Source organism: Rissa tridactyla, chromosome 9, assembly GCF_028500815.1.
Source record: "Rissa tridactyla isolate bRisTri1 chromosome 9, bRisTri1.patW.cur.20221130, whole genome shotgun sequence".
In the NCBI taxonomy this organism is placed as follows: domain Eukaryota; kingdom Metazoa; phylum Chordata; class Aves; order Charadriiformes; family Laridae; genus Rissa; species Rissa tridactyla.
This window is the reverse complement of record NC_071474.1, coordinates 17,965,989-17,988,353: the sequence shown is the minus strand read 5'-3', so window position 1 is coordinate 17,988,353 and position 22,365 is coordinate 17,965,989. Positions and strand designations below refer to the sequence as shown.

The following is a 22,365-nucleotide window of genomic DNA, read 5'->3' as shown; positions in this document are numbered from 1 at the left end:
AAGAGTCCCCAGGAAACTGCCACACAGCATGTGGGGTGTGGGGTGTGATACCACCAAGAGAGAGGCCACGCTGGTTCTGGGAGGGCCATGACAGGGGACAAGTGTAAGATGGGTCAGTCTAGCGCACAGGAGATATCACTGAATAACTTAATGTTGAGGCAATGAAAATAACTGCACTGAATAAAAATTATATCTTTTAAATTAATGAGAATAAACCCAGACATCTGCAGTCTTTTCAGTTCAGCTGGCTTGGTTGCATAGCTAGCTTCCCACCATTCTCTCAAAACTGTTTTCCTAGAACAAAGGCGTTCTCTGAAATCTCTGGTTTAGCAGAACTGTTTGAAAAAAGTGAGCAAGCGAGGGAAGCCGGGATGGCTGGAGACGGGCAGGCACTTGAGTGCATTGACAAACCGGAGTCGGGATCCAGAGGATTTCTCTGCCTGTCCAGCCTGCCCTGCCCATCCTGCTCTGCCTGTCTGCACCACCTGCTTGTATCCTGCAGCAAGTTGTGACAGAATTAACTTGCTCCTCCAAAATACTCCCTTCTGTGAAATCAGCTTTCTCCTCCCACTGGCATAAAACTCTTCCAGTGGCAACTTGGGACCAGTTCCAACAACAGTCCTCACAAATCTTGTGATCTTATGTTTATGGAGAGCTTAGTTTTGATTTTGTTTGTTCCTTTTCAGAACAGCACTGCAATTTAAATGTGTCAGTGCAGTCCTTAATGGAAATTTGATTTGTGCTATCCTATGCTCGTTCCCTCAAGAGTAAAATTGCATTTGCAGCCACTTCTCGGAAGACTCTGTGCTAATACAGAAACCCTCTTGTAATTCTGATGTAGTGTAAATAATTGACATTTTTAATAGCTCTGGCAAATTCATTACGTGCAATTTCAAGCCTATCTGGTTTGGGCAGTTTCTACCTTCCTCACTCCCTTGTTTTCTTTTCCCCTTTTCTGATTTTAATTTCCTTTCAACAATGTTCTGAACGTGAACAAAAAGCTTTCAAGAAGAATAGAGATGAGGGCATGTCCCACAGTATTTCTCCCTTATCAAAACATCCAAGGGATTTAGCTTGTGAAAGGGGTAGGTCAGCAGCAGGAGAGGAGCTGTGGCTTGCTCTGACAGCACTGTCGGGCACTCAGCATTACACAGCTTCTGCAACACTTCTGCAGTACACTCTAAAATGGACGGGGGATGAGCATGAGACCATGCCAGGCTGAATAACGCCACTTAGACAATGAAGTTTGCAGCATAAAATAAAACTCATGTATGTGAAAATACAGGATAAAGTGAAGGGGATTGTCTGCCAACATCAAATAAGATGGAACCCTTGTGCAAGGAGGTGCACTTGTTTTAAAAAAAAAACCTACACGGTGGGATTGCTTTTATTTTCTCCACCTGCAAGTCCAAGAGTAGTGTATGGTTATAGAGGTGCTTGCTGGTGTTCTCCCTGGGCTGCTGAAGAGCTTTGAAGGTATGCACGCATACTTCTTTCCTCAACTTAGGCAGCGGATTGTTTCCTTCCTCGCTGTTCAAACAAACCTCCCTGCTGGCACCAACGGGGCTTCTCATCCAAGTTGGGGAGTCCAGGCTGTGCCCTAAAGTCTGTTCTTTCATTGAACATCCACCCTCTGGCTTCACCAAAACATCCCAGGGCCTATAATCCAATGTAATGTGCTTCCTGTTAATGATAGTAAGGGAAGACCTTGGCCTGATGCTGGGTGCTGCACGTGTCATTTTGTGTCTAAAAAGGTTTTTCTGGAGTCTCCTAGTTCTTTACTATCTACTACGCTGTAGCAGGCCTTTAGTGATGTTATCTTGCATGTGAGCTGGTACAGAAAAATGACAGCATGCTGACCAAAACCGTGCTTTTATAAAGGTGAGGCTACAGTGCCCAAATACCAGCAGTTAGTTTGGCAGGTCACGTCCTTGCAGTGAATTACGCTTGGCTGGAACCCTCGCCGTGGTGCTCCAGCCAGGAACCAGCAGCCCTTTCTACCCTGCCCAGTGCATCAGACTTGGCACCAACTCTGGAGAGGCCGGGCTGCTTTTCCCCAATTCCTTTGCGCTTGGACCACCAGCAGGAGAACCCACGCTCTCCCCCGGCCTTCAGTCTCACAGCTGACGGCCCTCATGGTCCCACGCTGGGACTCTCGATTAAACCACGTTTCCCTCCAAACTTGCTTCTTGTAGGAGGTCTTTCCACTGCAGAGGACAAGTGCTTTGCAGTTGGTGCTCACATAAACCCCCACAACACCAGGGGCCACTAAACAAGTGTGAGTAGCTGCTCAGTTTCCCGCTTACCAAAAGAGAGAGCAGTGCTGGATTTTGGCAGTTTAGGTGGGTAATGGTGTCACGTCCATGTCCTAGAGAAGCTCGAGTGAGCAATCTGCGAGCGCCTGGAAAGCTTAAGGAAAGGGAACGCCGGGGAGGTTGTCTCTGCAGCAGGAGGGTGAGTGTGAGGAGCAGCAGCCCGGAGGCTGCAGCCATCGGTCCCATACGAGTCACGGCTGTCACCGAGGCCCTGCGCAAAGGGGCCGGCGAGGGCCGGGCAGCGGTGCCCGATTCCCGCTGGGGCTGGGTTTGTGCTGCTGGGGCCGCAACAGCAACCTGCCCCGCGGGCCCGTGCGGGGGTTTCGCAGCGGCTGAGGCCGCGCTGGAGACCCCGGGCGCCAGCCCCCACCTCGGTGCGGCCGCCGGGCCCTCTCTGTGGCCACTGTTGCCCCTGCAGGCCCGCCCGGGCGGCCGCTCGCCCGGGGCCGCGCCGAGCCGAGCCGTGCCGCCGCCGGGGGAAGCGGCGCCGAGGCCGGCCGAGCTTCGGTAGCCAGGCCGGGAACGGCAGTGCGGCGGCGGCGCCCGTACAGACCTGCCCCGAGCAGACGAGGCGCCGGTGGCCGGGCCACGGCCGCTTGGGCCCTGCGCGCCGCCGTAGGGCGGCCGCTCCGCCCGCCCCCGGCATGGCCGCCCCGGCAGGGCCCGCCCCAGCCCGCCGCCGGCGGTAGAGAGGCCGGCAGGCGGCCGCCCTGGCGGGGAGGCGGAGGGAGCCGCGGGGGGCTCCATGAGGGGCTGGGGCAACCCCCGGCCGGGCCTGCCCAGGCGGCTGGCTCCTCCCTGGGGGAAGGAGGGTGCGCTGGGGCCGCCTCCGCCGCCGCCCGCCGCGGCCGCCGCCGTGTGAGGGGGAGCGCGCAGCCCCGAGCGGCTGCGGGGCGCCAGGCCTGAGCCGGCGGGCGGCGACACCCGGCCCCCGCGACGGGGCCTGCTGGGCCCGGCCCGCCGGGCTCCCCGCCGGCAGCCACCATGTTCTCTCTCAAGCAGCCCAAGCCCACCTTCAAGTCCTACCTTCTGCCGCTGCCTCAGGTAACAACGGCCTTCCGCCGCCGCCCGGACGCGGGCCCGGCCCTGGCCTTGGCCGAGGCGCCGCCGCCGGGGCCGGCCGCCCGGGGCGCTGCCCGCAGCTTCCCCCGCGCCCGACGGGGGACAGCCCGCATCGGGGGGGGGGGGGGTGTCTCCGGGGGGCTCCCCCCTGGAAACGCTCCGCTGCGGCGGGGAACAAAAGCGGCGCGGCCGGTGCGCGGTGCCTCGGAGCGGGCGTGTGCGGGGACGGGCCCGGGGGCACAGCCCGTGTCACGACAGACTCGTATGGGTCACAGCCGGCCGGTGTGAGGTGGTTTTGGAAAGTTCAGGTGTTGGGGCCCCTTGCGCGGGGGGGTCGGCCTTACCCGCGCCCGCAATTCGGGGAGAAAGCAGCCGGCGCCCGTCTGCTGGGCAGGGAGCAGGACCCTCACCCCAGCCGTCCTTCCTCACGGAAAACTTGGCTGATCCGGCACACATAAGAAAATCAAGTCTATACATCAAGCGTATGTAGTAGAGTACTGTATATGGTGCATATACTATCAAGTGTGTATAGCAGATCCACCGTGATTCTCTGTGTGGTCTGGGTGTGCACTCGACAGAATGTGATTTTTATTTATCTATTTCAGACAAGGCAGGGCCTCTTCTAGCAAAACGTTTGACCTGTTGACTCATTTTTGCTTTTTCACAATTTCTTGGTAAAAGTGAAATGTCGATGCAACGCCTTTTTGGATATTTCTAGTCCTGAGACATGGCAATATCACTGTCAGTGTAGGAATGAAGGTTATTTCACTGAAGGTTCTAGTCTTTTTAAGGAAGTATTTTTATTTGTAAGATTTGGATTTAAAATGCAGATGTGTGTTCTAGGCTTTGTTTTCTTGGAAATTTTTCTTATACTGGAAAGTCATGCACGTTAAAAATTGATCGAGAGTTTTGTGCAAACTTGAGTGTCCCTACCTGTGTGAAGCCTCTTGTAGGACTTGAGCCTTTATGGAATGTTAAACCAAACTGGTTTTTGTTCATCCTGTGACTTGTTGTAGTTTAGCTTGCACGATTACTTAAACATTAGCACTTTAAATGTTATTCTATTCTTCTGGTACAAAGCGCAATGTACACAAAAATGTTAATATCTTTACAGAAAACTGTTGCTATGATTGGCTCGTAGCTCTTTAAGTTCAGCTTTTTAAGTTGAAAGAACTTTGCTCAAATAGAGTAGACTTGTGTCTGACTGTAAAGTTATGACTCTTAAGTAAATTCTCTTTTTCTTTTTTTTTTTTTCCCCCTCCAGGCTGAAGACCATATAGCTTCAGAACCAAGGATTAAAAAACTGGAACCAGTACTTTTGCCAGGTAGGCGTAAATCAGGAATTGGACAGATACCTCAGCAAGGCTGTACTTAAGCCTTTTGGTTATTATCGTAGAATTGGTAAAATGCAAATGGTTCTCCCTTTTTTTCTGTGATTATTGATTTTGGTATATTTTAATCTTGGTGTGCTCCTTGGGGAAATATAACTTTTTAGTAGGAAAATCAAATGATATTTGCTTCTGTAGAAAATTGTTCTAACCTGCCGGAGACACTAAATAAATCCGTAGGCAATTTTGCCTATGTAACGCTTTAGTATGTGTAGGATAACGTCTTGGTTTTATTGTGAGTATTTGAAATGAAACCGTTGTAAATTTTGTAACATGATGCCTTTTGGAAGACTACTAATAATTATATTTTTGTCAGATAGTCAGACCTTCACCTGTGCACAGAACCCAGTACCATAGCATGTTTTGTAGTCTTCCTTTATTTTAAAGAAAAATATTCATAGCGTTTCTAGTAGGTAGGTAGGATTGACTTCTGTATTGGAAAACTTCTAGTGCCGTCTTTATTCATTTACTCTTATTGAATATGCAGCTGTTACATAATTTTGGAATTTGTAAGTGGCTTTAAACCTAAGCAGAATAACCTTTTTAGTGTATGGATGAGAAAAGCAATGTTTTTATTATTGTTCATAATTACATATCGATAAAAATGTAGGATATTCCTGACTTCCATATTTTACATAAGAAATAATCTTTGGTAAATGACATTTTGATCAATGAGGTTTGCTGAAAGCCTTTTTCGGATAGCAAAGGAACAATCTACTATTCTCCAGGTTACTTTTCATTGCAAACTGTACATCACAGTAATAAATCTGGCTTGCTGTTTTTAAGGGTAATTTTGAGTTTAAAACAAAACAGTATACTGCATATTTTTTTGCTTAGCGTTCAGCTTGTATGTTAACAAATTTGAATTTACACACACATACTAATATAGGCAGCTATTGCTAGCATGTTGTGTAAGTTGCTAAAACATTGTCTTTCAAAGTGATCAATAGAATAAACAAGTTACTCTTAAAAACTTATTTCTCTCACTGCTTCATATGGGACTGTTAATTAAGCAGTACTAATTGACATGGGGTATGGTCCAGTGAGGTACCTTAAGCTTAAGAAGCTGAAATCTTGTGGAAGAGGTTCAACTGAAAGACTAAATAGCAACTGACTGAAACTCTTCACGAAACAAAATAATACAGATTTTGCTTGAGGCATAAATACCCTAAAATACACTGCTTGGTATTTGAAATACAGTTATATTTTTACGCTTGCAAAACTTCTGCTTACCACTTGGCATCTTACTGGTTGTGTTGCAGTTGATACTCATCCAAGGTCTTTGACTCACAAGGAAGTGACTGCGTGTTCTTCTCTGAGACATTCCACAGAAAATGCAAGGCAGTGTGAGATTGCTTTTCTCAAAATGTGACACATCTTGCCTTTACTGTGGGGCATGTGCACCAGCAGTTATAGAAAACAACTTCTGTGCAGGAACTTTTCTGCAGAGTGGTTCATTCTTTATTTGTGAAACTCCGAAGTACGCTTAAAATGGTGCTGACTGGGTTTGTTTTTCTCAACCGGCTTATATTTATCCCATGTTTGCATCACTTCCCTTCTCTGCACTGTCTTTGAAATAAGCATTTGATGGCTTTTTGGGATGTTTGTAGTAAGTTGCCCCGGGTTATATAGGAACTGACTGAAAGAGTATGGCTCACCACAGAATTAAAATTTCCACTCCGTATCGTTCTAAGGTGTTATTTTGAACTATTTCATAATAAAATTCACTGCTCTGTACAGCCACAGAATAGCTCTGACAACATCTCTTCATTTTTGTGTGCATCAGTCTGTGTGAGGGTGGGGGGGGGCTTTAGAAGTGACTTATTTTAAATTACTTAAATGAAACTCTTCCTGTTTAAAGTTAAGCACCGGTCCAAACACATTTCTTTTGTTTCTGTCATCAAATGGTGCAGCAGAAAAGTGTATAAACAAGTACGCATTGTACTGTTGGATAGACCGGCTTTTGGATTTGTCATAACCCAAGTTTTTGGCCAAATTCCAACTCATGTAATTATATTAAGGCTGACTTGCACTCCCTTGCAAGTACAGATTGAGTATGGTATTCCTAATATCCTGTCCTTAATAGTTGTGTGAAATTGCTTTTGCTCTCAGGAACAGAGTTAAACCTGAGCGGCTGAATGTTTGTTGTGCTGCTTTAATTGGTGGAGTTTTTAAGGAGTGCTTTTGGAATTAAATTATATTAGCACAAGCAGTTACTGGCTTTAGTAATCTTCAAAAAATACAAATAATTGTATTGAGCTTTTGATTCCCAAAACATAGTCACTTTCAGGGAGTAGCTTACTAAAAATTGCAGCTAAATAAAGTAAAGTAGCTAAATACCCTACTGTCTAACTTGTGTTTCTGTGCAGTGGAGGTTTGGAGAGGGAGTTCCATACACGGGAATAATATGAGTCAGGTTACAAAATGAGGAGGGTTTTATTTAAGAAAAATAAATTGGAATTTACATTGGAATCAACTTTTAACCTGTAGAGTTTGTTTTTAAAGTTCCCTCTGGTGCCCAGAGGAGAAGAGACTCATCTCTTCAGCGTTTGGAACAAAAGCCTGGATTCTCGTGGAACTCTGTGCCCTGAGGAGGGTGGTGGATTAGGAAAAGCAACAAACGTAGTTTAAAGCAAGTAAGAACCTTGGTTGTAATTGGCAACACTGGTACCGCAGTAGGGGAAAAACAAATAATTTCATAGAATCTGGTATAATTTCATTCCAAAACACGATATAGGTTTAATATGGAGTTACAGAAATGTTTTCTTTTTCTTTCTGCAGTTCTGTTCTCCTAGTGTAGCTCTCTCATCAGGAGTTTTTGCAGAGTTAGTTGAAGAGTTGGCCTGTGTAACAGTTTCACTTTGTGTGTTTGCATAGTTTGTTTTATAAGTATGTCAAAGAGGAAAAACAGAGAAATGGCGGGTAGTCTGCCAGTCAGTCTGTTGAAGTGCCTTGCCTGGCTAGTAGGAAATTAGCTTCTGTACTTTAGGGGAGAATGAAGTTGAAGTTGTTAAACTTGAAGGTATGTTTTGTTCTGGTAATCAATTGTAGCCTATTTCCACAGCAACGTCTGTAGCATTTTTGAGACATCAACCTAACCATTCAAAAAACCTGTACGAGGTAGCTGGAATACGACGCCGTGTATGTTTTCCTGATTTGAATGGCAAAGCCGCGAGCAGAGGGCCGCGCTGCATGGGTGGGTAATGAACCGGTCCCGTGTCTGCGCTGTAAGCGGTGCTGTGCTGTGGGTTAGGCAAGATCAGGCAAAAAGGTCCTCACTGTTGCTTAGGCAGGATGTTCTGTGGGTTAGGCAAGATCAGGCAAAAAGGTCCTCACTGTTGCTTAGGGAGGATGTTCTGCAGGAGATTATCTAACTAATGGAACATCTGATTAATGCGAGAAAAGGATTGTTCCTCCTGAATCTTAATACCCACTTGTAGTAATTGTTTTTTTAAAGTGTTGCCCAGCGTACTAATTTGGTAGTAGATTAAGTTAGTAGTTGTTACCTGTAGGTTTTTACAAAACAGCCAGAAATGGTTTAGTTGGTTTTGGTTTTAAATCTTTATACAGTAAAATTATAAAGTAAGCTGAATTAGAATAATATTTTTTTTTATCTTTAAGATTTATTCACATTAAGGCAAGTTAAGGGAATATTGGTGGTGAGCTGCCGTTGCAAAGCAGTTATTCATAGGCTCTTGTGTCTGCAGCATGTTTCACGGTCAGATCGTAGAAGTCAACTTCAGTGTCATCGTTGGTGTGCTGTCACACCCATGGTGGGTCTATAAACAGGTCCTCAGTACAGCGAGACTGGGCCCGATGTCACCTCTTGCTGATGGTGGCCACCTGCAGGCACGTAGGAAGAGGAAAGAACCGGACAGGCAGCACTCCCAGCTCTCGTCCTGCCCTCCCTGCTCCTTCAGCGTGCGGCACAGGGACTTTCCCCTTAGAGTTACGTCATGGGGAGATCTAAGCGAGGAGTCATAGGGACAGTGCTATCCCATTTAACTCCTCTTGCTGGACTTTTCTTACATGAATTTATCCAATTGCTTTCTATAACCATGTAAATTCGTATCGCCCTCAGCCTCATCTGGTGAGTAGTTCAGCAGTTTAATTATATGCTGTTACAAACTACCTTTATTTGTTTGTTCTGAACTTACCACCATCTAGTTTGTTTGGATAAATCCCAGTTCTTGTATGACACAGCAAACATCAAGCTGTATTCCCCCATTCCATGTGTTTGGTGATTTTCAGACTTGTGTCGTATGTCCACTCTGTTTTGCTTCCCGTTGGCTTAGTTGTCCTGGTTGGCCCTAAGAAGGAAGCTTTCCTTACTTTTTATCATCCTTCTGATTACCTCTGAACATTTTCCAGTTGTGCTGTGCTCTTGTTGAGGTGGAATTACATATTGTGTTCAAGATTTTTGCCACTGGATGTATTCAGCTTTTATCTAATAATGCCAACCTAATTGGCTTTACCACCTGCTTTTTAGTTTGCATTTTTGCATACATGTGCCCTTGGATAGGCAACTGACTGTAGAAATTCAGTTGTGGGAGATTTTTAAGACTGTATCATGGAAAATTTTAATCTTCTCAAAGTGTCTGATTCTCCCAGCTCTTTTTCTGTTTTCCTGCTTTCTGCAAATCCTTAGTACGTTAAGTCATGTGTTCCAGAGCAGCTGCAACACATCTCGTGATAGCAGAAGGAAAGAAACTTCTTGGTGAGGCACCCTTGCGCGCTAGTACCCCAGGTATGTTCACTGCTGGCTGCTTTCAACCCCTCCACCTCCTGATTGGCTTTTCCACGGGTTTGTGGTGCCCCCGAGCTGGAGGGCAGAGTGCGTGCTGCAGGGTGAGTGCGGGATGCCAGTGCTGTGACTGGGGAGGGGTAAGAAATAGGCAGCAATTTAGTGAGGTTAATGCGTAACCCCAGAGATTTGTCAGGTCTGCTTTTCTTGTGTATTAGGAATCATTTTGGTTTAACACCTCAAAGGGGAAACTGGGATTGTTTAATTGCGTGGTACAAGTAGTAATGCTGTTACTGTCAGCGCCTTTTTCCGTGTCTATTTCTGGAATGAGCTGTTGATACTCAAGTAGATATGGATTGATCCGTTAAGGGTGTTCATGTGTTGATGGTGAGTCGCGACAGCCTATCAATGCTGATAATAACCGAATAGAACTTGTATGAAGTCAGTTTCTGTTTGTTTCCAAAGCATGTTCGGTTGTTGATTCTCATTTCCAGTGTTGTGGTGTGCTGGCCAAGGCTCGCTTACTCATTGTGCAGCTGATTAAGATGACATATTACAAAGTTAGGGGTTTTTCCCTGCATTAAGTTTCATATTTGAAATTGAAATGTTACTGTAAAAGTGTGTTTTTCAAGTTAGTCTGTGATATTAGACAAGTAGGTGAAATAGCTTTGTAATTTCAGCTCATTTTCAGGAATGAGTGTCATACAAGAGCATGAAATCATTTTCAACATTTCAGAATGGCCAGATTAGAAAATCAGAATGGCAATTTGTAAAGTAATGCAATCCCCTAAAGCTTTGCTAAAGTAGACTTTTCTCTTTTTTTCTTGGTCTACATCAAGAAGATTACCCAAAGTTTTATTTAAATAAATTATGAGAGTTTCAAATTCTAGATTTGAAATCTGAGACAGCAGCTTTCTGCAAACTAATCTTTCATGCTGCAAGAAGTTTAAAAATGAACCAAGCATTTGACTTATATTTAGAATAAATGAAGCATCACTTACGGTAAGTATATAGTAAATACTCTTTTCTATTATAGCTTTTTTTGTTTGTTCGACTCAAAGTAAATTTTCAGGCACGCTTTGGGTTCAGTTAACTGCTTGTTTTGCTTTTGGTTTTGCTTTTTTTGAAGATTGGCATGATATAAGTACTATCAAGGCAGTCTGCGTGTAGAATCTAAGTTCCAGACACAGCCTTACAAGTGGATTTTACTGGCTAGAGTCAGTTTTGTTCTGCCACCTTTGTTGTGAATACATAGAGTGCATTTCTTAAAGTTTCTGACTATTAATATATTAAGTATTTGTAAATATCTACAAAAGTATTTTCCTATTTGCAGCCGATTAGCTGTAGGGTAACACGGAAATCATTCTCTAAAGGAGGAACATGCTTTAAAATTAAATATTTTAACGTTTCTACATGTGCATTCTGCAAAACAGATCCAAAGTAATTGGTTTGTGCCCACTCTGTCCCACATATATTTAATGCCACAAGTCCTTAAAGTCCAGAAAGGGGATAAAATGTTAGTGTAGATTCTGAATTGTCAGCTGACCAAGCTACTGTTTGGGGTTTTTTTTTGTCTCCTGGCAGTTACATTTGCTTCCAGTGAAATAAGTCTTCAGCGAACTAATTTCTAAGGAACATGTGTTTCTGTATTGATTTATTTATTAAGCCAAACCCAAGTAATTTATGCTAGACCTGGTAATATATTACAAGTTCAGAACAGCATCTATAACTTGTATTGGTGACGTAGTTATAAAATAACAGGCTGAAAACCACCATCCTCTCAAATTGTTACTGATTATATTGTTTAGGCAAAGCCAGGCTTTGGGAATCTGTAGTTTATGTAGCCAGACTAAAAATATGCAAAACCCAAAACACTCTCTCCTCACTGGCTTGTCTATTGTTCACGTTACAGAACTGTGACCAAATCATTGTTAAAACTTTTTTTTTTTTTTTGGGGGGTGGTGGTGATATGTTTATTTTAATTTGGCCTAAAAGTACATACTGATGCCAAGAGGAGCTGTCTATTCCATTTTTCTCATCACAGGTGTGTATTCTATTAGCTACTTGGTGCTGACACTTTTTTGTGCAACCAGAGAACAAGGCAGATCAGAGAGCTAATTATGATGAAATCAGGACTGATCAAAAAAACAGAAGAAAAACCGAAAAATTACTTTCAACTGGATCAGTTCTCTGACAGGACTAACAAAGTCTTTCAGTGGCAGTGGCAGTGCCAGCACAAGGGTTGAGGTGGGAATGAATGTTGAATATGGAACTGTTCTCATTTTAGGGGTAATACAAGTTGTTGGATTAAAGCGACTCTGTAAGCATGATCAGCTTTTTAATCTACTGTGGTACTTTGTTTTGGATCTAGTTGCTAAGGAGAGCCTTGCTCCTGGTGGATGTTCCCGACTTGCCATGGGAACTCCTGTGGGTTGCCTGCTCTATGTTCTTGTGTCCTTCGCTGCGTTTCTGGGGCGTAGGGGAAGTTTTTGTGCAGCATCCCATCCTAGTTCAGGTCCTTCCTGTGGTCCTTTCCAAGGGTCACAGAGATTAACCATTATTGGACAAATACTGGTTTTAATCTTGTTATTGTGCATAGGAAAAGAATAGTTGTTCTTTGAAGACTTTTACCAAGGAGTCTTTACTTTGATTTTGCTACTTTTTTCCTTATTGAGCCTTTCTAAAATTTAGTTGAGCTCTTGTCACGCTCTTCCTCTTTTTCTGTTTGTTAGCACACTAGAGAAACAGTACAATATTCATATGATGATAATTTTTCTAATCAGATTGGCAAAGCAAGCTCTTTCGGTACTGTGCATTTAAAACACACTGCTCTTCAAGCAATGGTTAGAGTTGTGTTTTGAAAGAAATCGCAAGTTCTCCTATTAAAAATTAATGCAAATATCATATATCCAAATTGTTTTTCATTCCAAATAATCACAGTATTGAGCTGTTCTTTTGGAACAACATTTTTACTTTGGTGGGGTTTTTTGGTGGGTTTTTTTTTTTTTGGCTCTCTGCAGATGTACAGAAAATGAAATGTAATCGGTTTTTTTTTTAATTAATTGTGAAAGTATTGGAAAATGGTTGGGGGAAATAAAAAGATGGGTGATATCTACAATAGTCTGCAGCTTTCTTTGTCTTCACATATCTTAAATACATTGTGAGAGCTCATGAAAATCAGAAAAGAGATAAAAGAAAAATACTTCATGAGTTTACAAATACTTTTTTCTTAGTTTGGAAGTGGCTGAGCACACTGAACAGAAGATTCATTTAGGAGTGGATTAGAGACATTTACATCTAAATGCTTGCCGCATACTAATAAACCCATACAATTTTGGTATTCTCTCTACGAAAGAACAGCTAAGAAAAGGCAGCTAAATGGGTGAAGATGTTCTAGATTTCAGTTACTTATTAATGAAGTTTTTATTGGAAATTCTTACTCGGAAATTTTCAGGAGTTAATTATTTGCCAATCATTTTGGAGCAGTTTTAAATTTACGTCTTCCGTAATACAAGTGAACTCATTAATGTGCATTTTTAATGTTTAAATGGCTACTTGAAATAAGTTCAGCTTTTCTGCTGTGAACTTTTTAGACTATGTTTTGCATAAACAAGATGATTTTCTGTAGTCTTAATTGTCTATAAGCATTATAAATGAGGAACAGGGGTTTAGTTTCCTAAGTGTATTTAAGTGCTAGGTTTTCCTGAATTTAGGTAGGAATTACATGGCTGCATAAAGTACTTAATACCCTATATTGTCCTTATGTCTATTAGACCTTGAACATAGACTAAACATATTCAGATTTTGATTTAGAACTTCAGTGCTCATTAAAGAAAGCTTATACTAATACATCTATTCTTGTACTTCTCGTACAGCTTTGAAAAAGTTCCCTTAGCATTATGCAGTGTACCTGCAAGCTTCCTGAACCTGTAGGATTTGCGTTATTTGTTTATGGAGCCTGATTTCAGCTGTTCATTGCCTCTAGCAAGTATCAGGTTCTCAATGTGCTGGAAATACCGTGTGTTAGCGTTTGAACATGTGTAGATGCGTGTGCGCACGTGCTCTGTCGCTCTGTGTACGTATTGGGGGTGTGTGGTGTGTATATATACAATACAGCATCATATCACCTTGTATCACAATATATCACCTTGTAAACTGCTCAGTTGCTTTATTTCGTTGTGCAACATTTCTGCATTTGGTCAGTATGGTTTGATGTGTTGAATGCTGTTCAGTCTGCTTCACCTGGCACGTTAGTAAGGTTGTGGTCCTAGATGCTATTCCATCAGCCTTCTTCCCTGAAAACTCGGGTTTTAAGATATGCTCTCCAGCTGTATTCCTTCTGTATTCTTAGGCAACAAAACTGCCAGAAACTCTTTTGGATGGAAGGGTTTGGCAACTGCTTCAGTGAGCAACAGAAAACCTGGAAATTACTGGAGGTCTCTTTCTTTGTTGGCATGTTTCTTAATTGTAAGCTAAGATAATACAGAATCTTAAAATAGCAAACATGAGAACTGGGTATATAGGTGAAAGAGGATTATTTATGCATCTCCTACTGCTATAAAAAAACAAGACTCTTGTCTCTAGAGAAAATACGGAAATTTCCAATTACAAGTTTTAATGCAGTGTTGATTCTCGCAGCTCTTTCTTAGTTTTTTCAAACCTATCACATTTCCTTATTGTCTGATTGCCCTGTTATTGATAACAAAGACCGATAAAACTGACACAAAATACACAAAAAATCCCCAAAGAAAATGTTTTAGGTATTTTGTGTGGTCTGCATGTATGCGGGTTATTGGATCCAGAGTTCCTGATAGTGTTACACATTACTACCTTTGTAAGATAAACAATCAAAAAACCCCAAAACCCCTGTGTGGTGCACAACACCCTTTATTTTAGGATGCTACTGATTAGGGATCGTGCTTTCAGAGTTTGCAGAAAGGCCTTGGCATTGCCCTGAAGCCAGGCCCAGACTCGCTTTGTGTGACTCAGGCTGGGGGAGAAGATGGGAGCCGCTGCCCCACAGCTCGGATACCTGTTGATCGCTCCGTCTGCTGGTGGCGGAATTCAGCATTTTCAGTCACGCCTCTGTTGTCTCCAGCTCCCACGCGTGCGTGCTCTGCTTTCTCAGTGTTGTGTGGGTTGTAGTGGGTTACGCGTTATGGTGGCGTAGGTATGTACCGTGAATTCTGTTAACAGCCAAAACATGAAACACTCAAATTTCATGTGCTTCTGGGAGGTTTAGCAGGGTTTTTTTTTTCTGAGGTTTAGCAGTTTCTGAGGCCGTGTGTTAAGCGGAAGGTGTATTAGCTAGAGACATCCTTCAGTCTCTTGTGTTATTTCTGTGATTCACGTATTCAATGTAGAAATATTTTTATTAAACATGATTAGGCTTTATATAGAAGGGTGGCAACCTGTAATTTTTCTTCTGGTTTCCTGTCAGAGTTTAAACAAACTGCTCTTGTCTCCTGAGATCATACTTCGACTGTTGGAGTCACATGGAAGCGTTGACTGCTGTTCCGTGTCTGGAACAGCTTGTGACTGTTTACTGGAAAAAGCAGCAGCTACATTGTGAAAATGTGCAGTGTAATGTCTCTGAATAGCTCTGTTGTTGACACTTGTATAGAAAAATCACCTACTCAACTACAAATACAAGAAGGGTTCATTGTGTGAGACCTACGTACTACGGACGCTGTTTATCTACTTTCCTAAAATTGAGTTACATTTGGAAGGTTTGCACCATTTTTTTTTTTATTGCTTATTATAGATGTCCAAATGAAGGATAAAAGCTGGATCAGTGTAAAATTTCAAACCTGCATTTAAAAAAAAAGTTCAGTTTCTAGGTGCTTTTGAAAACTGCATCTATTCCCTGCAAACTTTCTCACACATCACTGTAAATGTTTAAACCGTTCGGTTGAAGTCAGTGTGTGTGCACTCTTGCGTATTATAATGCTCAGGCTCAAAACTGACAGTTCTGTGTTAGGGTTGTAAACATGAGTGCAAAAGAGAAGGTAGGCCAAAAAATCCAGAATGTATTTGTGTTGGATGAAATGAGAATAAATGAAATTGCACTAAAATAGGATTAGTATTAACATCTTGTAGTGTTGCCACACAATTACAAGGAATGGAGGAGGGAAGTAAAAAGGACTGGCTTTGGTAAGGAGAATGATGCAGCAGGCATGTCTTAAACTGTAGCAGATTCAAATTAAAGTTCGCATGAGAGCAGTAATGGATCTCCTATTTCTCTACTGTTTTGTAGCATCAAGGACATGAAGTACTGAAAGAGTTTGGTAATGATAATTTGTGCTTTTAGCAAGAGTGTCTCCAGTGTGATACTTAAAAATATTACATTTGCTAACTGATAAGAGCATGTTATATGGGGGGAAAAAAGTACCTACGAAGTTTGGCTCTCCGTATCTTTTTATTAGGAATGCAGTGATCCACTGGAGGCACTGAGAGAGGGAAGAATAAAAACTATTTAGGTTTAGAAGAACTGACTTTGTGGAGAGGGGAGGCTTCGCAGGCAGAATGTGACTGAGAACTTGACATTGAATAGTTGAAGATTAACACCAACTGTGAGAAGGAGTTGCTTTAATATACAGTTTGGGCTTTTGCAGATAAGTAAATAGCTTATTGGAAAAAATGCTGGGCATTAAGCAGTTTCAGGCTAGACACCGCTAAAAGTAAGCGAAACGTTTTCATTACAGCGTTCAACGGAAGTAGGGCTTGCCATTCTCATGTATCCCAGTACAAGACATTGTTTTCAGTTGCTGTGAACTTGGTTGAACTTTAACTATTTGTACTGAAGCTGTCAGAATCAGATTATTATTTTTTTTCAAAATGCTTGAGAAAAGACTTTAAAGCTCCAGCACATCTGTCTGTAGAGCATTTTCACAACTCTTGCCACTTGTGGCATAGATTATGCATGTATGTGATAACTGCAGGTCAATTAAATTTGTCCCCTTACGTCTTCAGATGGTCCCAGAATACTCAACATAATTCTGCCAGTCCAAGGAATTTTTGTAGCTGTTAATCACAATTGAACTCAAAGCCGTGACTCTGATGGTGCTCTTGGTGACTGGCGGGCCGATGCCTCGTCGCACCAGGGCAGGAGAGCCACGGGGCAGCTGAGCGGGACCGCGGGGGAGGAGGAGCACGTGCAGAGGCTGGGTCTCAGGGCCAGCAAAAGGTGCATTTCCACTCAAGCGTTTGGAATGCTCAAGGCAGTTCTTTGAGTGTATGGTTGCTTGGGTGCAGCGATAACTACCTGAGGAAAACACCTTCCCTAGATCAGGAGACAGGTGTGAGGTTTAATCAAAGCTATATCCATACTCGCTGGGCATACGGATAACTCATTACTGCCATTAGAGACACCCAACAAACTGACTGGTTTCTTGTGAAGCATAGGACATTTGAGATAACATTTTGGGCAACTGGGACTAAATATGCCCAACCTATTATGAGTAAATTAGGCTTTAGCAATCTTTAGTCCTCAGTCTTTTTTTCAACAAAAACCTGCAGCTATTATAAAACTACACTTTTCTTGAACGCACTTCGACTCCTGCACTATTTGTGGTAGGCAGCGGCATAAGGAAGTGGTTGATCTGATGTCAGAAGCAAAAGCCCTATACAGGAGTAAAATAAATTACCAAGTTCATTTCCTGAAGTAAAAATGAAATTACTATTTAGTTTTCACAAGCCTCTGTTGTGGAACTAAAAAGTAACATTATGTGTAGTAATTTACTTTTTCTTTTCAAATGGTCCTCAGTCTCTAAATTAATGAAGTTTGTAAAACTCGCTAAAGTATTTAACAATTGCCAGCTAATTTCAGTTTTTAAAATAAATGCTAGGTGAAGTAGATTAATGTATGCCTCTGTTTAAAGGTCAGTGTTGTCCAAACCAATGAATTTTTAATAGTGAAGAATTGCAGCTTTTGATCTCTGGGTATAAGGAAAGTGGTGTGGGTTTTGTTGGGTTTTTGTTGTTGTTTTTTGGGTTTGTTTTTGGCTTTTAACTGCTGCACAATATTGTCTGTTTTGGAACAATAGTTTTCTTTTTTTTCCCTGGAGTGGTGTTCATTAAACTCCATTTACCCAGAAGAGGTGTATAACTTGAAACAGGTAAAGAGCTAGGGATTTCTTGGTACTACAGACTTAAAATTGTTGTACCTACAAGATTTATAAAGGCTTCTCTTTCCCCCCTCCCTTTTTCTGTTTTAGGTGAAATTGTGGTAAATGAAGTAAATTTTGTAAGAAAATGCATCGCAACAGACACAAGTCAATATGACCTGTGGGGCAAATTGGTTTGCACTAACTTCAAGATTTCCTTTATTACGGATGACCCGATGCCACTACAGGTTTGTTGCCACTCACATCACTACATCATGACAACAAATGCCATAGGTAAAACGGACTTGATTAGAATACAGTGAGTCTGTCTCAGATCTGGTATCAATATGCTACCTTCTAAAACAAAGCAGGCTGAATGATGAGGTTCCGCTGTCCTGTTCTGAATGTGTTGCCATTCCATCCCTTCATTGAGAGTATCAGAACAGAGCAAGTTTGGTGTGGAAGTACAGCCAGCTCTGCCTCTGTTTATGGAGGCTTCCTTGAGAAGTGGTTTTACAAAAGGCAAAGCAGGAATTATATAAAAATAAGTTCCTCCTTGAAAAAGGTAATTGCAAATGTTCCTTTGACTAGACAAGCGTCAGATCAGCAAAGTGTTTAATGCATCCAAGTTTTATTGGCATAACTGATGGAGGACAACTTCAAAAAAAATTAGTTTTTGACATGAAGTAGTTGTCAAAACTTATTTCTGAAACGGAATTAATATATTTTTTTTCTTTTTGTCATTACAGTAATCGTTGGAGATTTTTTTATATTGTGTGGATATATTTTTTTTTTTTTACACTTCTGAATGTATTGAATTTCTGCCAGCAATTTTTGAAGCTAGTAAATTCAGTGCAAGTAGTGGGGTTATTTTGCGTACTCCCCTGCGTACCAAACAAACTGTTTGGTGTGCATTCACAAGAGAGCTGTTTCCACAGCCTCTAATTGCCTGCGAATAGGCAAGGGTGCTACATGTCAGAAAAGTCTAGGCATGCCTGATTTTTATCATAGTTTCTTCAAAGTTGTGCTGCATATCTGGTTGTGAACTGCAGAACTGCAATTAATGGCTGTGAGTTCATGTGTTTCAGAAATTCCATTATAAAAACCTCCTCCTTGGTGAACATGATGTCCCACTAACATGCATTGAGCAGATTGTCACAGGTATGTCAAAAATAGTTAAGCATGATGAAGGCTTTAAACTTACTCAGTTCAAAGCTGTTAACTGCTTGTTAGGTTGTGCAGAGTTGTTGACGCTTAAAGTTTTATGTCATTCATCTTCGCTGATTTGAAAATGTGATTTATTTAAAATTAGGATAAAAGCCCTAAAAGTTGAATAAAGCTTGAGGTGCATGGCAGGACACATGCAGGTGTCCTAAAACACTTGAGTTCACTGGAAGTACTTAAGTTTAACCCAGAAGATCCCTGCAACCAGGCAGCTATGTCAATTAATCACTCAAAAGCTATGTGCCCCTATTTTCCCAGTTACCACAAATTAAATCTCTGTGGCATTTCATTCTAACTTTTTAAAATTTAACATTCTCTGTTTCAAAAGGTGAAGAGACACAGCCTGTCTATGCAGGTCTGGACCAGCTGGCAATTTACAATACTTAACATTCTTGAGTTTTATGTAAGAAATAAGGAGTTAATCTTAGTCTTAACTCCAGCACTTTTTTTTATACATCCAAGTAACAAAAAACAAACAAACAAACAAACAAAAAACCAACAAAAAACCAAAAACATCAGCATATGTGCCATTACTATGCATCAGAAGGGCATTGCAGCATACACAATTAACGGGGAGCAAAAATTGCTCTTGGGAATACTGCGTGTTAATTCCTTGTTTGTGAAGTTGATGGACAAAAGTAATCTGGACATACAGGAAGCAGAAATTCAGCCACTTGTTTGAAAGGTCATCAATCAGCAGGAGCATCTATACATTTTCTACATCAATTGAACAGTTGAAACACACTATTAAATGCAAAGAGTGCTGGTAGCAGCATTACTGTATCTGTTTGAGCCAGTCTTGTGTTGTATAGTTACAAAACACAGTCCAATAACTTCATCTTTTCTTTACAGTGAATGACACCAAGAGGAAGCAGAAGGTCCTTGGTCCCAACCAAAAACTTAAATTTAATCCAACTGAATTAATAATTTATTGCAAAGACTTCCGTATTGTCAGATTTCGTTTTGATGAAGCGGGTCCCGAAAGTGCAAAAAAGGTACCAAATCTTATGAAATCTTGTCTTGTAGTCATTATACGTAGCAACAGCGGTGCTAATAAGAACACTTTGGTTTATGTTTTGATAGGCAAGTAGGGGGGAAGAATTGCAAATTAATCACATTCTGTTACAGGAGAATATCTAGATTTTTAGAGTCTAAATTGTTAGGTAAAAGATATAACATGATCTATTAAGTGTTCCTTTTCATATAAGATAAACCTGCATTTCTCCCCGTATCTGTTGTTCTTTTAAAAATTACTGATTCAGTAAACAAATTCTTTTAAAGACTGGAATTGGAATACTGCATTGCAGCTGTGCAGCAGATGTTTACATTTTTATGGAAAATGTTGGAAACTTGGTTACATTTTCTGAAAGTCATAAGCTTAATTTACCCATCGGTAGAGTGTACTGTCTTATATATGCACTTTGTGTTTGCTTCACACAGCAAGTCACCCAGTGAGGTCTTGGGATGACCAGTTTCTCTAATCTATATAAATCTATCTGCTCTTTCTCAATGTTTTCTTAGAAAAGACTTGCTTGCCTCATGAACAAGAGGAATTACTTCTGTCTGTACATTCCTAGAAATTTCATTCCTTCCCCAGCTTTAACACTTGTCTTAAACCTCAGCAAAATCATACAGTGTCATTTAACGTGGTAAGGTCCAGGTGAGTTTCTGCTAATCAGAGACGGTTAGTTGCCATGACAAGGTTAGCTCACCAGCTTCCTCCTGGTTAGGTGGGATGGGTTGTTTGAGTTAGAGCTCCCCTGACCTCCCCGCACCCCTGCCTGGCCAGGCCTGGCACAGCAACCCTCTCGTAAGAATGACCCAGTTTGCTCACAGGGCTTAAGAATTCCCCTTCTCAGTAGGATAACATTTGGGCTTAACCCTTAAGTCCTAAGAACCATCTGCCCAGACATACATCTGTGTGCAGCTATCAACTGAGTACCTGATGAACCAGTTCATCTCTTCTTCGCCTTTTACCCTCTCAAATTGATCCCTGGGCAGAAGCCCAGCATCGAAGCAGGCTGTTCTTTCCTTGCCACTTCTCTAGGCTCCTCCCTGCCTGCTGCCTTTGCTGTTTGTAACCTTTCACGTTTGGCAATCTTTCAGCAGTCAATTCCCTTTCTCAGCTTCTCCGAATTCTCCCTGGAGCAGCCTGACTACTGCAGTATCTTTATAGCAACTGTTTCTAATTGGCTGTCACAGCTAAGGAGAGCGATCAGCCTGGAGGAAGGAGGAAGAAAGCGTAAACTCAGCAACTCATTAACGCTTTTTGTGCTGCATTTATTCACGCAAGAGCAAAAAGTGAAACCTTTTTATGAGGGCGCTTGCTTTATACATTTATAATTACATGGTCTAATGTGATTTCTTTTGATAGAAAGAACAGCTAGTTCTAGAGATCCAGAAGGATCTGAATCTGTGTGGTTATAAAGATAGTACTGGTGGTCACCAAAAGTGTAACAGTCGCCATTTCCAAATACCATATGCTTCATCAGAGGAGTGGAAGAAAACTTTTGTGGCTACTATTGCAGTTTTGATGCATCAAGCAGGTTACTGCAGCTTTGTGGGGGTATTTCACAGGACCACACTTTTCCTGAAGGGAGATAAGGTTCTGTAACCTAATCTAGTGTTTCCACAATAACGTTATTCTGTTAGCATTAAAATATAAATGTCTAAAACCATGCGGTCCTTAGATCAGGTTTCTTCTAGCAGGATTTTGCTTAAATTATTTTGGGATGCTGGTGAACACAACTAGAATGGTCTTACACAGCATATTGGATGGGGTTATTTTGTTCTTTCTGGCATTTAAATGGCATGCTAGCACCACACTCTTGAAAAGTTTTTATCTGGTTTCTGTTCCTGCCCTTCAAGTAGTACATATTAGCAAGGTTGTCCTGATGTTTAAAAACAAAGAAAGGTGGTCTGGCCTCCTTATAGTTCTGAAGAGCCACTTCAATACATATTTACTTCCAGCTCTTTTGTGTCTGTCTGGAAATAATTGTGTGTGCATAACTTTTGCAGGGAGGGCCGAGACTTAAAGTATGACTGAGCTCTGATGAGAGGGAATTCCTGCTCTTCTCTCGGGCTAGGTGTGCTCCGTCGCCTGCTGACCGAGAGCATGTTGTAGCAGAGAACTGACCGGGGGGCCTGTCGATCACCTAGTCCTCCTTTCTCTATAGAGCTGCCAGGATTAGGTCAGGTTAGCTGGGGATTTGTTCAGTTGTGTCTTGAAAACCACCGAGGATGGAGGAGCCTTCTCCCTCTGTGGGTAACCTGTTCCAGTGCTGCATGTTCTTCCTGACACGCAGCTTGAATGTCCCCAGAAGAGTTTCTGTCTGCTGCCCATTGTGTCACCAGGCAAGACTGAGTCTGTAACTACCTTCCTAGTAGTGGCTTCCTGCAGTCTCGTTACTGCACAGTAAATGAGCCCAGTTTCTTCAGAAGATTTATTTCAGGACCGTAGTCATCTTGGGTAGCCCATCGCCGGACTACCTCCGGCTTCTCTGCTTTCCTTTGTACCTGGGGACCTA

At 42.1% G+C, this 22,365-nt stretch overlaps 1 protein-coding gene across 2 annotated transcripts in view; it reads left to right on the top strand.

Moving 5' to 3' along the window:
• The first annotated feature begins 2,994 nt into the window (after nucleotides 1-2,994).
• MTMR10 (myotubularin related protein 10) overlaps nucleotides 2,995-22,365 on the top strand; it is a 40,020-nt gene continuing 20,649 nt past the window's right edge. The window contains exons 1-5 of one of the 2 annotated variants that reach the window (XM_054214833.1): nucleotides 2,995-3,359; nucleotides 4,642-4,702; nucleotides 17,726-17,862; nucleotides 18,703-18,775; nucleotides 19,691-19,833. In XM_054214833.1, the coding sequence (XP_054070808.1) occupies nucleotides 3,300-3,359; nucleotides 4,642-4,702; nucleotides 17,726-17,862; nucleotides 18,703-18,775; nucleotides 19,691-19,833 (474 nt within the window). In that variant the 5' untranslated portion in view covers nucleotides 2,995-3,299. Of the gene's footprint in view, nucleotides 3,360-3,537; nucleotides 3,860-4,641; nucleotides 4,703-17,725; nucleotides 17,863-18,702; nucleotides 18,776-19,690; nucleotides 19,834-22,365 lie in introns of those variants that run through there. The other variant, XM_054214834.1, reaches the window with a different exon arrangement.